Raw genomic sequence first — 23,574 nt, 5'->3', positions numbered from 1 at the left:
TATTGGTTTAGAATCAGAAAATGACATAGTAAAAATTAGTTTACATGAAAACAATGTTCCAACAAAAATGGTGATTTGAATACAAAGGGCAATGATGAAAATAAAAATTTTAATTTAAGACGGTTAACTAAAGAAAGAAAAGAGCCTTATAGGTACAGAGATGAAAATTTCGTACATAGTAATATTTATGTAAATTATGCAAATGCTAAGGCATCTGTTTCTTACAATGATGCGGTGCATAGTAATGAGTCTGAAAATTGGAAAAAGGCGATGAATAGAGAAACAAAAATAGAAGTTCGATTTCTGTATATAAACTAAATTATAAAAGAACTTAAGATGCAAAAATGGGCTTATACTAAAAAGGCTATCAATGCTTTTAAAGCTAGGTTAGTAGTAAGAGGATAGCAGAAAAATGATTCCATTGACACTTATTCACCAGTTGCAAGAATGCAAACTTTAAAAATGTTACTTTTCTATTCTTGTCAAAATAATTTGATTGTTGAACAGATAGATGACTTATTAATTTACTGTCAAAACAAAGAAAAATTGAATTTTGTTAAACGGTCATTATGTAAACGATTTCAAATGAAAAATTTAGGTAGAATAAGCACTTATATGAGTATAAGCTTAAATTATAACTATAAAAATATAAAAGTGACACTTGATCAGAAAAACTTAATTTAAACATTAGCAAAAAAGTATGATATTAAAAATTTAAAATTGTATTCGGTTCCTACAGGATAAAATTTGGAATTAAAAGCAGCACAAATCAGTGTGTGACGATATTAAGTTTAGAAACTTAATTAGAGCTCTTTCGTATGTAAGTGCGGGAACTAGACCTGACATTAGCTTGAGTGTAAATTATTTCAGTAGATTTCAAAATAGTTATGCTAAACGATATTTTAAACATGCTTTAAGAATTTTAAAATATTCATTTTCAACAACGAATTAACAATTAATTTATGAAAACAGTAGTAATAATATTATTGATTGCTTTGTCAATGCTGATTGGACTGGTGATATTAAAGATAAAAAATCGACGATAGGCTAGAGAATAAGAATGTATGGACATGTGATTTATTGGAATTCCAGAAAATAATAGTGTTACAAAATCATCAACAGAAGCTGAGTTTGTAGCGTTGTCTGAGTGTGTGAGTGAATTAAAAGTTATGAAAAGATTTATCGCTTGATTTGAAAATTGAAGTTTGCAACCCAATTAAAACGATGGAAGATAATTCTGGTGCAATAAGCATAGCTTGATTTGGACATTTTACTAAGAAATCGAAATACATTGAAATTAATGATCACTTTGTAAATGAAAGTTATGCAAAAACGAAATCGATGTTGTAAAAGTTGATTCAGAAGAAAATGTAGCAGATATTTTTACCAAAGCTTTAGACGGAAATTAAGAAATATGTTGAATGTAAAGTAGTTTAAGATATTAAAATTGAGATTGTTATATAAATTTAAGTAGGTGTGTTGGAATATACGTAAATTTATATTAGATGCGTAAGTAGTGACATCTGTTATGCTGTGTGGGCATCTTTATTTTTAATGTAAAATATATCAATTAAAGTGTTAACAAGTGTTATATTATTGATTTATCACCTCATAGTATATTTATTTAACAATAACAAGGATACAAAAAAATTATTTGTATCAAAGTATGTCATACATCAAAACATGTTATTTTAGAAATTAGTTAAAATGTTCTTCGAATTTGAGCTCAATATAGCATCTATTATTACAGACGTTGTATTGAATTAAAAACTGTTGATGAAAGTAATCTTTATGTTGTTACAAACATGTTACGCCCATGAGTTCTTTCTTTTTTATTTATTATTATTAGAAAATGTACTAAACTATTAATAAGTTTGTGGTTTTAAACCAACATTAAAAAAAAAATTTTTTTGTGAAACTAATGTTGTAAAATTAAAAATATTCTAATAAAGTTACAGCTCAGTTTGTTAAAAGCTTAACTGGGGTATAGTTAGTTTAGTGGGGCAAGGAGTTGAGTTCCCTGCAGGTTATTTTTTTGAAAGGTTATTTTGGCTAAGGTTACCTTCGTGGCCTGCTTCGTACTTCAGGATGATCTGAAACAAAGATGGGCTAAGAAAAACATAAAGTAAGCAAAAAAAATTTTGAAAATTGTCAGTGGCAGAGTTTTCTTTGAATCTGGTCATAAAAAGTAAAAATATAATTTGTGACTTATGTCATTCGTTATACTATAAGTAAAAGACTATTCAATCCTTTTTAACTTAAGACAAAAATTTTAAAAATTTTACCGATGGTAAAAAGTTAATTCTATAAATTAATACAGTTCTACTTAAATAAAAATGCTCAATTAACTATTTTGTAGTTTATTTAACGATATCAAATTACATCGCAACTTATAGTTTAAAAAAAAGTTGAAAAATTATTCATACAACTTATTAATTCACAGCATTACTGATGATACTCGTAACGTATGCAATATTTGCAACAAAGTATTCAATAAGCAAAGTCAACTTAGGCTACACACAAATATTCATTATTTTGAGCGACCATTTAGATGTGAGAGCTGTGGGATATCTTTTCGTACTAAAGGACATCTTCTGAAGCATGAAAGATCAACACTTCATCATAATAAGGTATACAAATATAGTTTTTCTTACTTCTATTTTTTTCAAAATTATTTTTCTTGTTTTTCAAGTATCAAACTGCATTGCTACAAGGTTTAAGGAACCCAATCAGTTTGAGTTTACTTTTGATTTGATTATTTATAACTTTTGATAGAGAAGATTTGTTTTCCATCATACTGGATGAAAGTCTTTTTTTTGGTACAGTAACAAAGATTTTTTTTAATAAAATAAATTACACATAATATACTTGTGATATAGAGCATGACTTTATTTTGTACATATCGTCAATACTTCGTTTTCATTCTAAAAACCTCTTCAGGACACTATAAAAAAATGTATAATCAAAACAAGAATGGTTTAAAAGTTACAATAAGCAATAAAGGTTACATGTGCAGCTGCCAAAATAACATGTCAAATAGACAAGAGCGCTACTTAATATTTACATAACTTAAACAATAAATGAACAGCAATCAAGAAAATAAACTATTGCATAATATCAATAAAACATGAGTGCGCATATGAAAATACAATTATAAGAGTTGAGCACATAAATGCAAAAAGCTACAGACTACATGTCTTCTGGCATAGATCAACGAGACCATGTAGATCAAAAAGCAACAGTTACAAGCATGAGATATGAATACATATGAGTGCCGAATGTGTAAGATCTATTATACATTATAAAAACATATGAAACGTGTAAAGATTTTGTAAAAACATATTAATGTTAAGGTTTTTTTAAAATTTTGTGTCTTATGTCTAACAAAAACTTTTTATATAAATAGTTTAACTTGTTGGTATTTAATTGTCTATTAATGGTGTTCTTATGTAAAGTGATAAACAACATTTCAGCAGATTCACGCTTATACCTGTTAGCCTCCTGATCCAAAGCCACCACACCTTCAAAATCAAAACTCTGTGGACACTCAGAGGAGTACATAAACAAAGCTGACTTAGTGTCCTTATTTCTGATATACCTTTCGTGTTCACTTAATCTAATCTTTAAAAATCTTTTACTTTGTCCTGTATATTTGGCACCACACCCACAACTTATCATATAGACAATACCACTCTTATCCAAAAGTTTGGTTTGGTCCTTTCCCAACGTCATGCTCTATATCACAAGTATATTACCTGTAATTTAATTTATTGATTATGACAAAGGAGCAAGATGTTTGGATTTGATAAAGATTTTTTTTTTTTAAAGTCAAAATGTAAATCACACTTACGTTTTTCTGACAGATATTGTTGAAACTTCCAACGCATATTTATTATTCCCCCAAAAAATATACCACACAAAATTTTGAATTGTTTTACTGTACGGTTTTTTACATACTTAATTTTTAAAAATCCGAATTAGAAACGAGATCTAACGGAAGAATCAAATAAAATTACATTTATTATCAAGAAATAATATGTAGAAACCTCTCAAATTTTGTTATAATAAAGAATTATCTACAAACATAACAGTGGATATTGAAATTGATTCACAAGTTGGTTTTTTAATAAAATTACTTAAAAGAGGTCGAGTACGTGTGAACAAGTGTACACAGGGATATCAGTCCGACCAAAGTAATTATTAACAAAACTGTTGTTATTAAAGCAAAATGTCGTTGGACCAACAATCACGTTTATTACAACACTTGAAAGTTACAAATAAAAAAATTACCTCGTACGAAATAAAGAATTTCTTCTTGAATTTGTAGTTATTCCTACTAAGGAAGGTTATTTGTATGAAGGTTATTTCTCTTCCTTTCGATTAAGTGTAATTTTGTATTCGTCCGACTATGAAAAGATTGTTATCTTTATAATTTTTTTTCTCACTGTTTTATTTTATATGTATAATATTAAAATTCCAACGTTTACCGTATCTTTTTTGCGTATCTTATGCCCCTTATCTTTACCTTTCTTTTTTTTCTGTAATTACCATTCTATTTCCCCAAGTATACGACTCTTTCGTGCGGGCCTTGCAAAGTTCCCTTAAGACGACTCGGTCATCCATCCTACTGAGTACTATTTTCAGGGTGTAGCGACTGTCTCAAACACACCTTAGGTATTGTCAAGTTTAATGAAAAGATATTTTTTTAATAAATCATCTAACTCGTTGTACCGAACATTTTATAACCGCCAGTGACTTTACCCGACGAGTTGGCCAGATGTTGGCTTTCCTTTGGAAAAGAAGTCCCTGGAAGTCCAGACATAACAAGAAAAATTAACTATTTATTTTAAAAATCAGATAAGTGGTGTTTTGGCATCCTGGGTACTCATCCCATCGGAGAAGACCCAGAGAAAAAATCTCCTTGACGACTATCTTTGGCCAGGAGGCTAGCACACTAACCACTAAGCCATGGAAGCTTCTTTTTCTTACTACTATACTCTTCTCTTACGTATGGTCTAAGTCCACCCTCCCTATAATATTAAAATTCTTATGTCGTCTAAAGCACCCTTATTAATAAATAATTACATAATCCATTATTATATCTTCTTTGGAAGTTACTTGGATTCATCTTGTTTATAGTCATCTGCCTACCGTCCATTATTTTAAGCCCTTTGCTGTTTATTATGTATACTACATGCCTAATTTCATGGCTAACCACGGTGTCCACAATATTATTATTTTTTATTTTTGTTACTCTAATTTGTACTCTTCTAGATTTGTACACTGATTATACATTTAAAATTTTTTAGTTACTTTTAAATCAACACATGGAAATATTTTTCTCAAACACTTTGTTATTTCATTTTTGATCGTTTTTTCCTTATTTTTATTGAAAACCTTTTTTTGGTCTTAATTTTTTGTTTTCTCAAACTACCACAATCTAATTACACAATTACTCAATTTATAACTCAATCTGTTTCAGAAACTTTCTTCTAGTTATCTATACTATCTAGAAACAAAAAACTTTTTTACATGATGGACGTACAAGGCAACTAATTGAAGATCAAATTAAAAGCCTCACGATTGAATAACTGTATAATAGACGCTGTTCTGATGCATAGACAACTGGAGTGAGTTTAATCTTACAAAGCTTCGTCTTATATAAGGAAATATCAATACCAAACTTGTTTTCGTTTTATAGAATAGTGATAGCGTAGTTACGATTTATATGAAGAAAAAATGTGTAGTACAAGTACAAACAATAAAAACCTTACTAGATATAGGTTCTGCCTAAAATTATTGCATCAATATAATTTCAACGCAGTTGTTATTTATGTTACGTACTAGAAAATATAATACTTAGTATTATAATATAGTAGTGATGTTTAAAAAACGATAAAAAATGATTAAAATATAATATTTTTTTTCTAATATAAAGTTACTTTTAGGAATGTGCCATGAACAATTACCCTGTTCATGAAGTTTTATAATAGTGAATAAAAGAGAGGAAAAAAATTAAAATTTTAATCTATTTTTTATATGCCTTGTATCAACAGACAATTATGTGATATTCATTTAAAACTTCTTGACAGACTTTTCTTAATGAATGTACCTTAAATATTTACGAGGAAAGTTTTGAATTTAATTTTTAACACCAAACTTCTACTTTTAACTGAAAATTTAATGGTAAGTGTTAAATATACATGAAAAGAAAAATTGGAATTTAAACGTATTTATCTAAAAAAATTTACGACTTTTTTGTTAATTAGTCCCGATTCTTTGCTAAAAATGGGGAGCTAGAAAATAACGTACATCAGAACAGTTGTACTGTAATTTTTAGTATAATGATATATATTACAAACAGCTGAGATGATATGTGTGCTACACATTTCTGCAAATCCCGCAGTTAAACAGTTTGTATAAAAAGGAATTAAACTTGATTCCACGCCAGTTCAAATGAGTCGCTCTAATTGAGAATTAGTTTTGCCGATAAAGACAAAAATAAATCCTTATTTGATACTGGTATAACTTACAACACTGTGTCTTGACATCAACAAGTAATCACCCAGATCCTTTTGTTGCGAGTTCTAAGTATACAACACATTATAGTATTTCTCTCTTTTATTCCACTAAAAGTTGAATCTGGTCCTCAAAACAAAAATAACCGATGCACGTATCAAACAATTTAACTGTTTTCAAATCTTATTGTACGATTCGACTTCCAAACGCGTAAACATAATAAATGATACCCGAACGCATTTTGTTTCATTTCAACTTTGGACTTCTTTCCGATCACTTTGTCATGGCCTTAGCCTTTGAGTCAAAAAGTGAGAGTTTGAGATGATCTACATATATTTTTCCAATTGATTAATCCTCTGTTTTTACAGTACAAGTAACTAGACTTGTTTTATCTAAAACTTGAACTCTCACCCAATGACCATGCCTTACATTTTTTTTCATAACATTGTGATTTATTTTAAAACTTTTATCCTTGTTTCTTAAAAAATATCTTTTCTAAGTCTCTTGTTAACTTGGTATCGAACACGCTACATTTAATCTCAATAAACGGAATCTATTTAAAAATTTTCTGCCGATTACTCCTGTTGTCACATGTGGAGTTGATCAGTAATTAAAACGTTATTTTGCTGTGGCTTTTCGTTTTTTTCGCCTTTGAACAAAGATAACTTGTATTTATTTTTAAATATTTCAGTTGTGTTTTCCGCTGCACTGTTGCTTGCAATACAATGTGTATCTATTAAGTAATGAATGGCATTATTCTTGCGTAAAAACTCGCGAAATTTACTCAAATCATTCACGGACATAAATCAATTGCCTCAAAGACAAAATTTACGTTGTTAACATCCGTAATTTTTCTAATTAAACCGGTCAAACTAAATTTTAATGATCAATCGACGTGTTTATTGTTTTTCTCCTAAGTAACAATCATATTAACGGTGCCTAACGGCTGCATCGTTGCGCTTGTATAAATCTTAAACTGACCTGAAAATGAACTAAGCTAAGAACATTAAGCTATATTTCATGTATAAAAATCTTCAGATATCGTTAATATTTCTGAACCTGCATCACTTCTGAATTTACTCATAACACTCCTAACATTCAAAGTCATTGTTGTGATCGACTTTACACATGCGAGTCAAGTGCCCCATTCGATTACATGTACGAGATACATACTCTGGATATCTACAGTTTTACGCTATGTGGTTTGTATATGCACAACAAAAATATTCGATGCCTGACGCTTGCTGGTTTATCTTACTGGAACTTGACTTCCCTTGAGACGCTTATTGTTCAAATCTACTTGGCCTTTGTTTGCTTTGCTCTGCGGCTTAGTTGGCTTAAAAAATTTTGACACTGGTAGCATGTTGGCTGTATTATGAGTCGCTGCTTCTATAGCTAAAGCCTTTGTCACTGCCGAATTAAAGTTTAAATTTTTTCACGTAGAAGCCATTTCTTAGTAGAATCACAACGTATTTCCATACAAATTGATCACTCAGATGACTATTGAAGTCTGCTACAAAATAAAAATACTCTGGTAATAGTTTCAAATTCGGGAAAAATTGACTGAATGTTTCTCTTTTTTTTTTTTTTTTTTGTGATCTCTTTTTAATATTAAAGTGCTTGATCATTTTACAAGGCGCTAGCACCAAATTTTTATGCATCAAATCCACTAATGTCTTATACTCCTTCGAAGCCGGCTTGTCTAGCATGTATAGATCTCTCAACAAGATATAACCTTATAACCACCAAGTAATCTCAAGAATAGGGCTACCTTCTTAGCTTCTCTTATCGAATTAACTTCGAAATAGAGCTTCCATCGCTCAATCTACAGATCACAGCTATCTTTTTTGTCGTTAAACGGTTCCATTATTCCAATTATGCCTTGCCTAGCCATCACATTGAGATCTATTTTTAACTCATCTATTTTACTATTTAACGTTGAATTAATTGCTGTTACTTTAATACGCCAATAACCCATTTGGGCCCATCGAGGCATCGTGGTTCGAGATATTTTTGTCTTGCTCACGGCCTTGAATAGTTGCGGATTGGTCTATACTGCACCATATGAACAGGGTAAACTTTGACTATCAAAAATAGATGTCATAATCAATTGATAAAAAGTGGTTGTTGATGTATTTTAAAACTTTTTGAAGCTGGTGCCTAATTTGAAAATAAGTATGTTACAAAAAACAACAAAATTTCTTGCAGTCTTTCACGTAAAAACATTAACGTCCCTTCAAAAAGAACTTTCCAAAACTAGTTTTAAAAATATATAAATATTTAAAAGGTGGAGACAAAAAAAAGTAAAAAGGATGTGAATGGGGCCTATTTCATTTTGCTTACTACTTTATATCCTAAAAGTTTTCTGATAGTCGCTTACAATATAGAGTTCTTTGGCACTGTACTCGCCTGAAATAGGTAGAGTAGTCTGTAACAGCCTGATTATTTGCAATAGCTGGAATGTTCAAAATATCTCCGATCCTCTAGGTTCTATTACGCACCGTTGAATGGCACAACACATCCTCACATCAATCGTCATGCTCATTAAAGTTCACGAATACTAAGCATCTTCTAGTATATTATATTAAAAAAGTTTGTGTACCTACACATACACCAGCTCCACAGCTGAATGGGGTTTCGTAAGTCTGGGTATCCATACTTGTATTATAAATGATTTCGTATTTTAAATTTAATTTAAACGTAAAGATACGGAAATTTTTTTTAGTAGTAGTTGACAATTTTAATTTTGTTATTGATTAATTGATAAAAAGTGATGTACAGCTTCTACCAATACCTTCTTTAGAAACCGTTTTCAGTAAGACAAAACGCGTTAAATAACTTGGTACGATACACAATGTATAAATTATATGAATTAAAAATTCCGGGTGATGTGTAGATTTGGTGTGGTACTAACTGCTAAGTAACTATTGTAAATTACGTTTAAAATCCTAATTGTTAATCATAAAAAATTTTACGTTATAAAAGGTTATATCTATGACTGAGTATGATAGCAAAACAAGTATGTACTACCGATATTCTAATAAAGTTCTTCGATATAAGTGATTGAGTTTGAATCCTAATGTCATTTAACAGCATTCTTCATATTAGGACTAAGGGCCAGGTGTGAGATCCTATAAGTGTATTGGAGTGTGACAAAAGCTGATGCATAGCCAAAGAAGGCCTCTGATTGATCAAAATTGACTGTATTGGCTAGGTCGTCTAGAGAGTTAGAGGATTCAGCCTGAGGTGCTAGTTGTCAACGACGCTATCTAGCTTTGAACGAGTAATCTTTTGGATTTTATCACTATTAACATTAGCCATCGTGCCAACTAGTTTTCTCACAGAAGAATGAACATGGGATTATATATAAAAATGGGGTTAACACTACTTGCATTCAGCCTATGGAGGATTCTTGGAATTTTTAAACATGTTTATTAACTGTTGGGGCCATTATTGTTATTAACTGTTGTGTGACATCTTGTTTATTATCAAATATCAAGAAGTAAGTTGATGACAGCTCGAGTTGTATCATGTAACCAGTGAAAAGTAAAAGCAAAAATTAGTATTTTTTACGTGGTGTATTATAAATATAACTTCGTCACATATTTGTTTAACTTAAACAAACTTTAAAATTTAAAAAGCAATAATCTGAAACGTATTAGAAAGCTGGTAAAATAAGGGTTACAGCAGAGAATAACATAAATGAATGTTGAAGCACTTGAAAATGAAAAATTTTATGATACAATTACTAATTGAAAACTCTTTTTTTGCAAAAACAATTAATTCATCAAATCGTGTATTTAATTGAATTTTTAAATCATTTAATTTCTACTAGATGTTAGTTTCTGAATTTTTCAAACTACTTTTTTGTTACGTACGTACTACTTGTGCTTTTTGCCACTTTTTAAGTTTTTTTTTTTTTTTACTCGTCTACGTTAGAGAATTCATGTGCTGGTATTATTTGTACTTGAAATCTTTATACATATATATATATATATATATATATATTTTTTTTATTTACTGTGTTATTGTATTTTTGTCAATTAGGAAAAGAGTGCTCTAATAAGCAGATCCTGAATTTAGAATGTCCGCTGTTCAAGCAGAACTAAAGAATTGAATCACTTTTATGAGGAGATTTAAAGTGGGCGTTGATAGACCGCTTTAATGAGCAGATCTGATGTTGAGGTATATATCTGTATGCTTATTAGAAGAGATTACTAATTTTTATTTTGCTACTGTTTCATTTAATACACAATATTTTATTTTATTTTTTTAATATTGTAACGAAAGTATACTTTTCTTGTTTATTTTTTCGTTTATTTATTTATGTTTTTTTTTTATGGTTTGTCTTTCTTTTTTCTCACACTCCGTGTGTGTATCTCCAATAAATGGAATAATTCAAAGCCATGTGTGATGTCAATGTCTTTATTTCAATTATAGATTGTTGACATTTCGCCCCTTAAGAGGGCCTCTTCAAGATATTTCAAAAGCCCTGCCTGAGTAGGTGCCTCAAGCAAAAATTAAACTTAGCATGGGAATGAATAATAAGTTTAAAAAAATCTTACATGATAATTTTCAACTGTTAAAAAAGTGACCAGCGTGGAATACTTTTAATAAAATACCTAATATTTTTATGAAACAGATTACAACTCTTAAAGAATAACATTTATTTATGTATGAAAATAAACAACTTAAAACACAAAAATTCTTTATCTAGTGAACAAGACGATAATTGTCGAGTCAATTTTGTTACGTTGAAAAAAAGTGTTTTTTCTACTTAAAGCATTTTTTAAAGTATTTGTACATTTATTGCACCCTCAGTAGGAATAATAGGGTTTGCACCTGGTGCTCATCCAACCAGGGCAATCACAAGGAGTCCCTTGGGCCCTGTTTTGCAGGACCTTCAGGCCGGGTGCTTTCTGGCAACAGATGATACCAGGTACGAAAACTACCATTTTAACTCTAATAGGGCTCCATTCGTTGCGTTAATAGAGCTATAAACATTCACGAATAAAACATAGTGATAAATATCGTGTAAAGAAGTAAAAAAATTTCAAACCTCTTAAGATGTAAAATGTACTTGGATAAACAAGTATTTGTACTTAGATTTACTGCTTTTAAAAAAAAGAGAAGTAATTTTTACTTGAAACAATAAGCTAACAGACACAAAAAAATACTATGCATTCAAAAAATCTGGCTGGATAAAAGATTACAAAAATGCTTTTATATCGATTGAATCGAAAGTTTTTTTATCACATAATGAGAATATGTCTCTTACTAAATTTTCGGACCCCAATACAAAAAAAAAACATTTTGACAATAGGTTATATTTTTTATCTCTCCAGCTTTATATTGTCTTAACTTACGTAATCAAAAGTTATTGAGCTTCGAAAATAAAGATTCAAGAAATTCACTTTCGTTATATTTTACTTTTTTCACTTCCGCAAAGGAAAAAATGCAGCGCAGGCTCATCGAAAAGTATGTAGTATGTATAGCGATAAGTGCTTAAATGAATTCAAGTGTTAGAATTAGTTTGCTTGTTTTCATTCTGAAAATATCAATGTTAGAGATAAACCTCGCCCTAGTATGCTGAGGAGTAGGCTAATCGTCACAAGAGGTAATAAAATTCTTCAAAAATCGAGGTAAATCGATATATTTCATCTCGCAACATAGGTATGGAAGTAAAAATTGAGCATACAGTTTTGAAATATGAAATGAACTGCTTAAATGAAATGAATTGAGTCATTTTTAAAACGAATGATTACGAGTGGTAAAAAGTGGATTATGTACGACACTCCTGTGCGAAAAAGGTCGTGGTCAAAGCTCGGAGAAGCTTTACAGACGGTTTCAAAAGCTGTATTGACGCAAAGGAAAATGATGCTGAGTGTTTAGTGGGACTGGAAAGGAATTGTTTATCATGAGCAGCATGAACGTGGTCAAACAATTAATTCGAATTTCTACTGTTAACAACAAATACGATTGCAGCAAGTGACGGAAACTGGACAGAGTTTATCAATGAGAAAGTTGTTGTCTTTCATTACGACAACGCTTGACCACTATAGTGACTCAGAAAAAATTGATTGACTTAGCTGAGAAATTTTAGTGCATCCACGATATAACCCGAGCCTTGCCCCGTCCGACTGAAATTTGTTTAAGTCTCTGCAGAACTCTCTTAGTGGTGTAAAGTTGGCTTTAAAAGAGGCTTGCAAAAATCATTTGATTTGATTTTCTGCCTAGAATTCTACCAAAAGAGTAGCAAAAGTTCATCGATCACAACGGCATTCGTATTGTCAATAAGTGTTACAAATTTATGTGAATAAAACAACTTGCAAAACATGAAAAAATCTAAATCACTTTTTCCCTACCTAATACATAAATTACGCCGCAAAATTATGCATTTCACATATTTTTGTGATTTTGAACCTTAGATGGCGGGGATTGTAAGGAGCATTCCGCCCTTCGAAAAGAAAAGTCCACTTTAGGTATCTTCTTACCACACTTTGCAGCTCTCATCTTTTTCTCACGCTCATATCTCTACCCCAAATAGTGCTACACTTTCCACAATTGCTATAAAAAGTTTCTTCCTCCTGTTATAACTGTTCTTGGATATTCTCTCACCTATACTCTATGCATTCTTAATAGCAATTATTGCTCTTCTTTTCCTCTCTTCCATGTGTCTTTCACTGGTGCCATTCTTCTGTAAAATAAATCTAAGATATCTTGTTTCGTTTACTTCTTCTAAATCTTTTTCTCCCCACTTCCATCTTTTTCTGCTTTCTTTTTTCAAACACTAGGATTTTATTTTTTGTATCACTAAAGATCATTTTCTTCTTTTCAATATACTTTTTAAATCTTCTTAACATTTCCATTAATTCATCTTCTCCTAGTGCTTTCCTCAGTTTTCCATGTTTATCCATTTTTTTATCTGTTTCTTAACCTTAAACACTAATATTTCCACCATTTCTTTCATTTCACTCCATCTTTCGTTTACTTCTTTTTCGTTTATCTTCCAATTCTCGCATCTTTCTTGAAACTGATCAATCAGTTCTTGAGACCATTCTCTCAGTGCGTCTATTTTTTCATCCTTTTCCTCTTCTGTAGTTTCTATTTCTTTCTCTAAATATACTTTCATCGGTAGGTAATCTGACTCCGTTCTTTGTCCAATTTTCATCAGTTTAATTTGATCAAAAGCCTCTTGATTTCCTATAACATGATCAATTACAGTTTCGCCTCTGCTGCCAACATATGTAAAATCTCTTTCTCCCCCTTTTTGTTCATTCACTATTTTCCATTCTTCATCTGTAATTTCTTTAATCAACCTTTTTCCTTTCTCATTTATTGTTTCATCCTTAGATTCTTTATTTCTACTTCGTTACTTTTCTAGTCTGTTTCGTTAACCCATCCTCCTTTTCTTCCTGTGTCTGCGTTTCAATCTCCTACTAAAAATACTCTTCCATCATCTTGCTTTCTAATATTTTTTTTTTTAATTTCCATCGTTTCTACTACCTTTTGACTGTATACTCCAATAATTTTCTATTCTGGTTCTCCATATTTAATCTCTTGCATTATTATATTTTCATTCCATACTTCGAATTTCTTACTCTCCATCTTTTTGTTTAGTCCTATAATTATTCCTTCTTTTACTCTTCCTTTCTTATGTTTTCTTACCGCTGATACAAAATTCCATTCGAACTTTCTCGACATCTTACTTTCCCACCAGTTATTCTTTTTCAACCACGTTTCCACCAAGACTATCATTACGAAGTCGTTTAAACATTTCCACACCTCACTGTCCTTATTTAAAACACCTGCTATATTCCAAACACAGACACCTATGCCTTATCTACTCCTTCTCTTCACCTGTTTCTCTTCTTGCACCCATCAATTTTGTGACTTTTTTTCTTCCTTTTCTTGAATCTTTTTCCTATCTTCCGTAAATTTACCGCTCCTCTCGTTATATGTGAACCATTGCTCATTGATCATTATTTTCATGCAACGCACATTTGTGGTTTTTTCTTTGTTTCTCTTCTCTTGGGATTAATCTAGTATCAATTTCTGAATTACCCTTTTTTTCAGTCACATCATTTTTAACATATGTCCCCTTTTCCAGCTTCTTCTTGTTTGCCATAACGCTATCCTTTATTTCCTTGTTTTCTAGTTCTTTCACAAATTTTTTCTCTCTACTTTCATTATTAATAACTATTTCACTAGTCTTCGCTACTTCGACCTTGACATTCATTTTCTGTGCAACATATTCTTCCTTTTCACTTTCTAAATTGACTTTGACAATAGATGCCCCTTAAATCACAAGATTTTTCCTTCTTTTCTCTTTCACCTTTTTCTTTTTCCCATTTTAGTCTAATGACTCTCTCTCTCTTCTACAGATTTCCTCTGATCCGCCCTCTCCTGTTTCTCTTTTTCCCGTTTGGTTCTCTCTTCACTCGATTCTTTATCTCTTTTTTTCAATCTGATTTATACTTCAAGTATGCTTTCTAATCTTTTTTTCCATTTTTCTTACCCTGTCATCATTCTCTTTATCTTTGCCGTCTTTCTGGAAATAAGGGTAGTCTGAGCGTTACTCTTCGTGTTTACATTTACTTCCGCCTTTGTTGATATTTGAGGTATTGATTGCTCTGTCGGTAATTTATAAGATCTCCTTTATCAACAGTACTGTTGATGAAGCAACGTCATATTTACCGGTTTTCAGTAACTCAAGAATCCTCCTTACCAACTGTCTACATCGACGAGATCTACTTTGTCTGATATCTACATTTGTGAGGTTATTCTATTTGTTACTCGTTCCTTTTCATTATTTGTTTCTTACACTCATATATCTTTTGAAAGTATACACTGTTGTGCATGTAAAGGTTTCCCTTATCCACCGCACACCTTTTTTTCTACTTTTCTTGGAGACGTAACTTCTTTTTTTCTTTCTCTCCTTTTTAACTTTAGTCTTTCACTTTTTCACCTGTTCACTATTTTCTCGGTTTTTTCACGTTCTCAGTCACTTTTTCACTTTATGACTCCTTTTACTTATTGCTTCTTACCTATTTGCAGTTTTCCAAAGGCAATGATTTTTTTTTTCCTGCCTGGCTGTATGCGTTTTCCCACACTTTTGTTCTAACTTTCGATTACTAATCTCACTTCATCTATTTTCTTTACTTTAATTTCTCTTAAATTTTCCTTTTACACTACTCTTGCCTACTTTCTGCAACTCTACGCACCTTTTTTTTTCTACTTGACACTTACTTATTCTTTATTATTCACTTTTTTCAGCCGCTCTAGCATGGATACGTCCTCTCTACTTCGCATACGAAACGGAAGTTCTATTGTTGTAATATATAAGTAGTTTTCATACTTCGTCGACGTATTTATTGTTTTGCTATGTGGTGATTAAAAGTTAAATCTTACTATAATGTAAAGAGAAAACGTTTGTTTGTATGTTTGCCAAAATAACAAAAACTTCTCAACCAATGGATGTCAAACTTTGACAGAAGTTTAATTACATGGTGTAATGTGCCATAAGCGATGAAACTTAGCAATAACTTAGAAAAAGTTTTTATGCTACGTACAAGAACTTGTTGCAAAGCAGCTTTGTAAAGTCGTTTTGACATTTGATTACTGAAAGGCGAGTAATACTTTCTTTTAATTTAAGGTAAGCAGTGACTAGTAGAAACACATGGCCGTTTACATGGAACTCAAATTTTTTGCCTTAGTAAGCTCTTGAAATCTTATGCGAGAGGATTAGACAAAATTGAGTTATTTTATTATAATATTTGATTGTATTTCTTAAATAGGTGATGGATCACGAAAATATGTCGTGGCAGAAAACGTAGAAAATGCAGAACACATTTTTTATTGTGCTATAGAATCTTAGTGTCTAAATTATGGTGTGCTAATTTGTCTGTGTGTCAAGTCAACAGACATCAATTGGAAGTTGCATGAATTAAAGATTAATTTATTTGCTAAGCAGAAAACAGTTATTCTTTATATAAACAAATCACTAATTGTTCTTAATATCTGCTTTTTGGTCATGACTAAAAATGATGACTAAACGTAAAATACTAAGTAATTGGATCAGAACTCTTTCCAAAAATATGAACAAAGTAGATTTATATTTCGCCATCCCGCAAATGGCCTCCCTAGGATGTCTACATCTGGATATAAAATTGAAAAAAAAAATTTTTTCTCAAAGATACAGCTAGTGCAAAAATTAAAGTTCAATTGCAAAAAGTTGTAGAAATTGGAAACAGATGATATAAAAAAAACTATTATGCAAGTGCTAGAACAGCATGTTGACCTGATATATAGCGCTTTTACAAATTATACATTATAGCAAAGGATATATACCTAAGTGAATATTTGCACTAGTCAATTTGAACTAACAATACTCATACAGTAGGTTTTAACTTAAAAAATATGCATATCAATATACGTATAATCAATACACAGAATGCTTTGAATATGTATACACCTTATTCACGCCAGTCATAATATTATTCTGTAAATTTCTGTCCAATCATCCCCATTTCGAATTTCTTGCACTTCAGATGTAATCTAAAACTATTTTTACTGCCATTTGTCCATCACATGTTATTTAATCCCAGCTTTACTATCGCATTGCTAATTAAAACACTAATTTTTTAACCACAATTCCCTGCATCACCAACGTAACTCTTTTCTTTTCCTCTCACGTTCTTCGATGCCATTATCACTCTTGAGAACACGCGCATACATGGCATCCGTACAGTCCTTCCTGTATAGATACCTATTTGCTGCATGATACCGCTTGCTTTCTGTTCACCGATCTTGTTTAGGCGCCAAGACTCTCTTTTTCTCGGAAGACCACACCGAATTTACAAACTAGTACATCCTCCACACTTTATGTGCCTATACCGTACCTGTCAAATTAGATCTTCTTCGCAAATTTTTGTTTCTCCTCGTTGTAAATATACCTCACACTACCTCGAATCCAGCACTTGTATCTTACCCAACGTTTTCTTTCGTTTTCCTTCCTCGTATATTTTTACTTCCTTTTTCTGCATAATTCTTTCCTCTCTTGTCATATTATTTTTAATAAAAACACCTCTGTCTAAGAACTTTTTCCATGTCATTACTTTCATTCTGTCCTTCCTTGTCAATTTTACTAGTGCCATGCTGCTTATACGTTACCTTTAACTTCAACACACCAAGCGCACACACCTATACGTTCAAATTGTCCTCTATCAACTACGTTACCTCTTTTTTTATTTCTTCTCCTTCGAAGTTCTTGCCTTTTAAAATAATATTATTTCTACTTTTCTCCTTCTCGTTTCTCTTATGAGTAGCCTCCAGTCTTCTCACCGTCAGCTACAGCTCTTCCATTTAATGATTCATTGTCATCCTCTGTTCCTCTGTTTCTCCTTTTTCGTTCCGATATTTCCTTTCCTACTGTTGTGTCATCTTTTCCACCTTCCTTTTTATTTCGCTTTTAATCCTTTTAATTTTATAATCTATTTCCTTTTTCATCCTTTCAATTTCAAACTCCAAAATTACTTCTAGCACATTATTGCTTCTCATATTGGGTAGCATTCTAAGCTCACTGTTTATCACGCTTTTAAAATAACGATTTACAACACTTTTCGATATAAAACACTCACTCCTATCACAAATTGACAATACTATATCTCCCAGCAGATATAAATTTACGGAAGTACTTTTAATGTAAAGCAAATACTGTAAAATTAGAAAGTTTCTGATTACCGAAGTTTGTCGTGGGCTGTAGTTTATATAAATATTCACCAAGAATAAGTATTTATCCGCACATATTCGAAATTAAATGTTATTCGTGGAGTAATTGAAAATCGCAACTCAGTTGCCATAGCCATAGTATTACTATGTATACGTTCACTATTGGTAATGTCTTTTATTGCACTACTCTACAGAAACGCATTTTCCCTACTTTAGCGGTCATTGATTTGTACTACGATAAAAGAGTCATTATAAGTTTTCAACAGTTATTCAGCTTCCAAATTTTTCCACGAACGTTGTACTAAAATATTAGGTTTTAAATACTGCTTTGTTTCACCGTTGATTTCTTATTGTCAGTGTAGTGCTTATAAAACCTAAAAACACTTCGAAATGACGTAGTACTCTACATGCCATACGATTAATGAATAGTATCGACCCACGCTTACGTAACAGTATACACACGACAGACGTAAAAATAGTTTTTTTAATACACAGTCCCTTAAAACTGCATTTTTTCAAGCTTCCCAGGTATAATTGCAACTGTCAAATTCTGTCATTGTAACTGTTATCTTGCTGTAAAAAAGCTAATTTTCATATAACATTTTCATTTTCAAGTATGCCATACAATGGTTAATTTTGAACACTATATGATTATCAAAGTCTGTAATCCAACAGCTGTATTGAACTCAAAGAAGACTACTATCTAGTTTAAAGTAGTTTCCATTGCACCTCGATAAAACTTGAAGTTGACTTAAACACATAAATAGTTTCAGTTGCAACTTTACACAAATATCCAGCTGATATAAATTCAAATCTACAGTCGCTTTTTTTAAAGTAAATATAGTTGTTTACAAACTTAATTTTCCATAACATTTTCATACTTAAGGTGTGCCGTACGATGGTCAATTCTAAAAGCTATATATATATATATATATATATATATATATATATATACACATATATATACTATTATCGAAGTTCGTAGTCCAAGTTCTTGCACATAGCAGATTACATGACTTAAATGCATCGAATACGTTTTGCAAGATAACAGTTTTGCAACTGTACCCTAAATGTTTTGAGAAAAAGACACAATTTTAAAAAAAGCATATCTCAAAAAGATAAGTTTTTGCGACTTAGTGATATTTAAGACTTAAGGTGGTTTTTCATGACTCTGAGTTAAAAATGTGACTATCAAGTTGATATTTGTTAATACTTCCAAAATTTCAAACGATTATATGTAAATATTCTTTTAGAGTCAAATTAAGTGATGATTAAAAATTTGAGATCATGAATCCGATATAAGAGTTCGTAGAAATGATTACGTAAAATTTACCATTAACCTCAAAATACCAGCAATCGATGCTTGCCTATCCTTTCAACATAGGAAACGAAAATTTATGCCTATGTTTATTTTAATGTTTTTTGATTAAGTCCGTAAATATATATATATATATTTTAAGATACCAGTGTGTTTGGAATTGCATACGCCTTATTGTGTCAGTTTTGTACGTAATTTTGTTCAGTAAATAAATAACTAAGCTACATCTTTCAGTAAGGAAATGCTTGGTTTCCATAAAAGCACATGTTAAGAATTTACTTTTAATTTGTTATTTTCTTGCGTTTCTATTCATCAGCCTACTCTAAAATTTTGAGGGGTAGTGTATTGTAACTTAATAAATTATTACTCAAGGTTTTATGTCAATCTGATAATAATAATTTCATGAAAGAACCACCTTAAGACCTTAACATTAAAAACTACCAGGATACAAAGATTTAAAAAAGTTTGAGAGAGGAAAATTTTTATTTACAATCTGACAGTGTCGGTTGTAGCGTCACCTAGTGTTTGATGACGGACTTCGGTAATCGAAGTAACTTCAGAGATTGGCCGTCATGTTGGCTGCCACATTTGCTAAAAGTTACTTTTTTATTGTATTTTATATTTCAGGTTTTCTCTACGATTATAACTCCTGAAAGGTATATGATTATCGGAATGCATCCAGTTTCATTGTCTCCTTTATTCTCAAAAGGATACTTTTCCAGAAGTAGTATAGAAATCAGATAGTATGCTTCATAAAATGTGAAATACACATTTAAATGTTGTACTATCTGATAGCACTGTAATTGCAATTTCTACTATCAGGTATTACAGATATAGACTGTGCCAATAGTGTAGGATAAGACCAAATAGGAAACAAATAACTATAAGCGATTTCATATTCAATAAATGATGCTGTTCGATTAAATATTCCAAACACCTTAAATTCTTCTTATTATAACAGTGAGAGGTTAAAACTTTAAGAATCCGCGGAAATATTTTACTAAATTCCAGTATTTATTTAAAATTGGCCAATTAACTCTAAAGTTTTGTAAACGACGGTTAAGAGTTTTCAAAGTGAAAAATTTTTTTAAAAGACAAAATGATATAAAACTGCATGGAGAACGAATGAGCATATTCCATGAAAGAAATCATGCATCATGTCCATGCTAAAGTTTTCAGTGAAGTGAAACTGTCTATTTTATTAAAAATACATGTTTCTCGGATACCTGTTTTACTTAAGTCCTGGGTATGGACACCTTCATCATGATTCTCTCTATTTCTTAGCTTTAATTTGTCTTCTTTAGTTAAGTAGAAAGATTCTTCAGGCGTAACTCTGTATACCCCACAGAAATAATTGCTTTTAAACGACTCTGTTTAAAAATTCGTTAAAACGGAAGTTTTTTCCGTAGACCAATACTAATTAATATTCGACGATTTTTTTATTCAAACCATCTGACACTTCAATGCCCTTTTTTGCTCAGAAATGTACTTCACCTTTTAATTTTTTAAAAATTCAACATTTGATATATTTTTTCATCTTCTGTGTGAATTAACATACACAAAAAATATTCTTAATACGCGATGTCATTTCTGGAGGTAGGCAGGCTAATTAAGCATATAGTGCACCAAATTAATTTTTAGTAACACTGCTTCCCAAAAAATTACTATATTTTAAATCATCATAATATAAATAAAATGGCAATACGATTTCGCTCTTAAATTTATCGTGATATTTTTGGAGCCAACAATCAGCTTGTAAAATATATTTTATGACATTTTTGTTACTGTATTTACATAACTCATCAGAGTAATGTAATACATTTGAAAGAACACCTATAACTTCTAAAAACAATTTTAATAAATCACGCAAAGACATCCAAGGCAACGATTATAATTTCATTTTCAACAAGTTTTTGACATAAAATTGATCCTTTCCAACTTATTTCTGATTCATGATAACCTTTGCATCTGAGTAAATTCAACCTCTTTCTCAACGATGTTTTTTCTGTACATGAAAATTTAGAATCTTTATGTCAATAGACAAATAATACATACAAACTTTATTGGTGCAAGTATTAAACAACATGTTGCATCCAATCTGGCGATCAAGAGATGATTCGGGGTGTTAGTTGAGAGTTTATCCTGCAAGGAAGACAAAGGATCAGGGAAATGAATTATACTTATAAAAACAAATTTTGATAGAACTGTTATACAGCCTTCATTAAAAAGATCGGTGGTAGCATTACACAGATGGGTTGTGAGATGCAATCGCTACATTCACTTGTAATACAAATGCACGTACAAGCGTAATCGGAATTTGTAAACAAACAGCGCAATAATAACATTTACTTCAAATGTATGTTCATTAATCTAATTTCCCGTTAATTTACTGTACTATTAATACAACCTTTTAAGTCTTATGGATTACTTCTTATCATCTTAAACAAAACACTTCACTATACTATTAGCTTAATCTTTAAACATGTCCGCCTCGCGTTCACCGCGGTTTTGGTCCCAACAAAAAAGTGTAATTTAACGAAACTTACAACTAAAGATATTACAAATGAGGACGTAATTTCGACCCTTTCACCATATAAAGGTTCCAAACAGGGAAACAAAAAACGCATAACCATGAGTGGACTGATTACGTGATAAATCGACTTTCATATCACAATGATTTCTTAGATCCAAAACAACAAAGCTGCGATAGATCGTAATCGGAGCCAATATAACTACGTACACCTTACTTATTTGAATATACCATAACTTGACAACGTGACCGATTGACTAAATACATGACACGAGTAACGGGCGGAAACGCACTCGACACACAGGATTCACAGGCTCAATAACACGGAAACGCAGCTGACTATACTCCAGGATGATCATACATGAGAAAATCCAAACATCTCTCTGTACAAGTCAGCTGGATCCGGGGACACCGCTCGGTTGTATCAATTACGCAGCTGGGGATTTACACCCGCTCACCTTGATGACACTCTATGGCGTTAAGAGCCTCCTTGCAAAGAGAATTGAATTGAATTGAATTGAATTTATTATTCAGGAGATAAAAGCAGAGCGCTCTTCGTAGCTAGGCTCGTTATATATAATCTTTAATATAATTGTAAGAGAGGGATTGTTAATCGCAATTTTCACGTTTTTTGACGATCGAGCCCTCAGCCCCTGTGGAGCTCCAGAGAGAACCCTTTTATCATCCTACCGAAGCAAAAACTAAAACTTTTCATTTCGTTCTTGCCCAGCAGACCTCGGTCTCCCCACTGGAGCCCTGCCTGTCGGGCCACCGCACCGTTAAGCCCTTTTCACGTCATGATACCTGCGTTTCGTCCACGCATCAAAACTCAAAATCTAAAAAAACGTGACGCTATTCATCGGGCATAACACACACCCTTTACGAGGACACCACAGACCTCTTACGAGGGCACCACACACATACATCGCAACAAGAAACCACCTCGCAATGTGATTAATGGAAAAAAATACTTTAAATGTAGTTTAAATTTAACTTAATTTATGAATACATCGATTCGGTAACTCTTATTTTTTTAAAATCGGAATTTATGAACTGGAATTTTGTACATCCATACTTGAAGAAATAACCAAACGTAATCGGTAATATCTGACCACAACCACAACCGTGTGTGACACTTATAAAATAAGTTGATAGCTTTTAAGGGTTTTTGAAATTCGCGTATGGTATAATTAAAAATTATAAGGATCTTCAATACGTTATCCAAATCCCCACGTAAAGTGACGTACAGAAGGTCTTTCTCACCATATAATTTCAATTTTGTTTCATGCTTAAGTCTATTTGCTTCTACATTTTTTGGATCCTGTAAAGAAATTTTACTTTACAAAATTACTATTGGCATCATTTTTACAAATAAATAAAAACGGAATGAAACTATAAAACAAAAACTGCCAAAAGATGTCTATTAATTTTTAAACTATTACATATACGCTAAAAAGTAATACAAACAACAATGTAA

The 23,574-nt window shown here is 31.4% G+C and overlaps 1 protein-coding gene across 1 annotated transcript in view; it reads left to right on the top strand.

Annotated features, from left to right (window-relative positions):
• The window catches only part of LOC106644347 (uncharacterized), a 258,083-nt gene that overhangs the window by 216,454 nt on the left and 18,055 nt on the right, over positions 1–23,574 (top strand). The window contains exon 6 of the mRNA XM_089589204.1: positions 2,444–2,630. Coding sequence (XP_089445330.1) covers positions 2,444–2,630 — 187 coding nt within the window. The remainder of the gene's footprint in view (positions 1–2,443; positions 2,631–23,574) is intronic.

Source organism: Copidosoma floridanum, unplaced genomic scaffold (assembly GCF_036245765.1).
Source record: "Copidosoma floridanum isolate Cflo_tuat_1 unplaced genomic scaffold, Cflo_Japanese_pri ptg000008l, whole genome shotgun sequence".
Classification (NCBI taxonomy): Eukaryota; Metazoa; Arthropoda; class Insecta; order Hymenoptera; family Encyrtidae; genus Copidosoma; species Copidosoma floridanum.
Note: the sequence above shows the minus strand (reverse complement) of the source record. Positions and strands in the feature narration are given on the sequence as shown.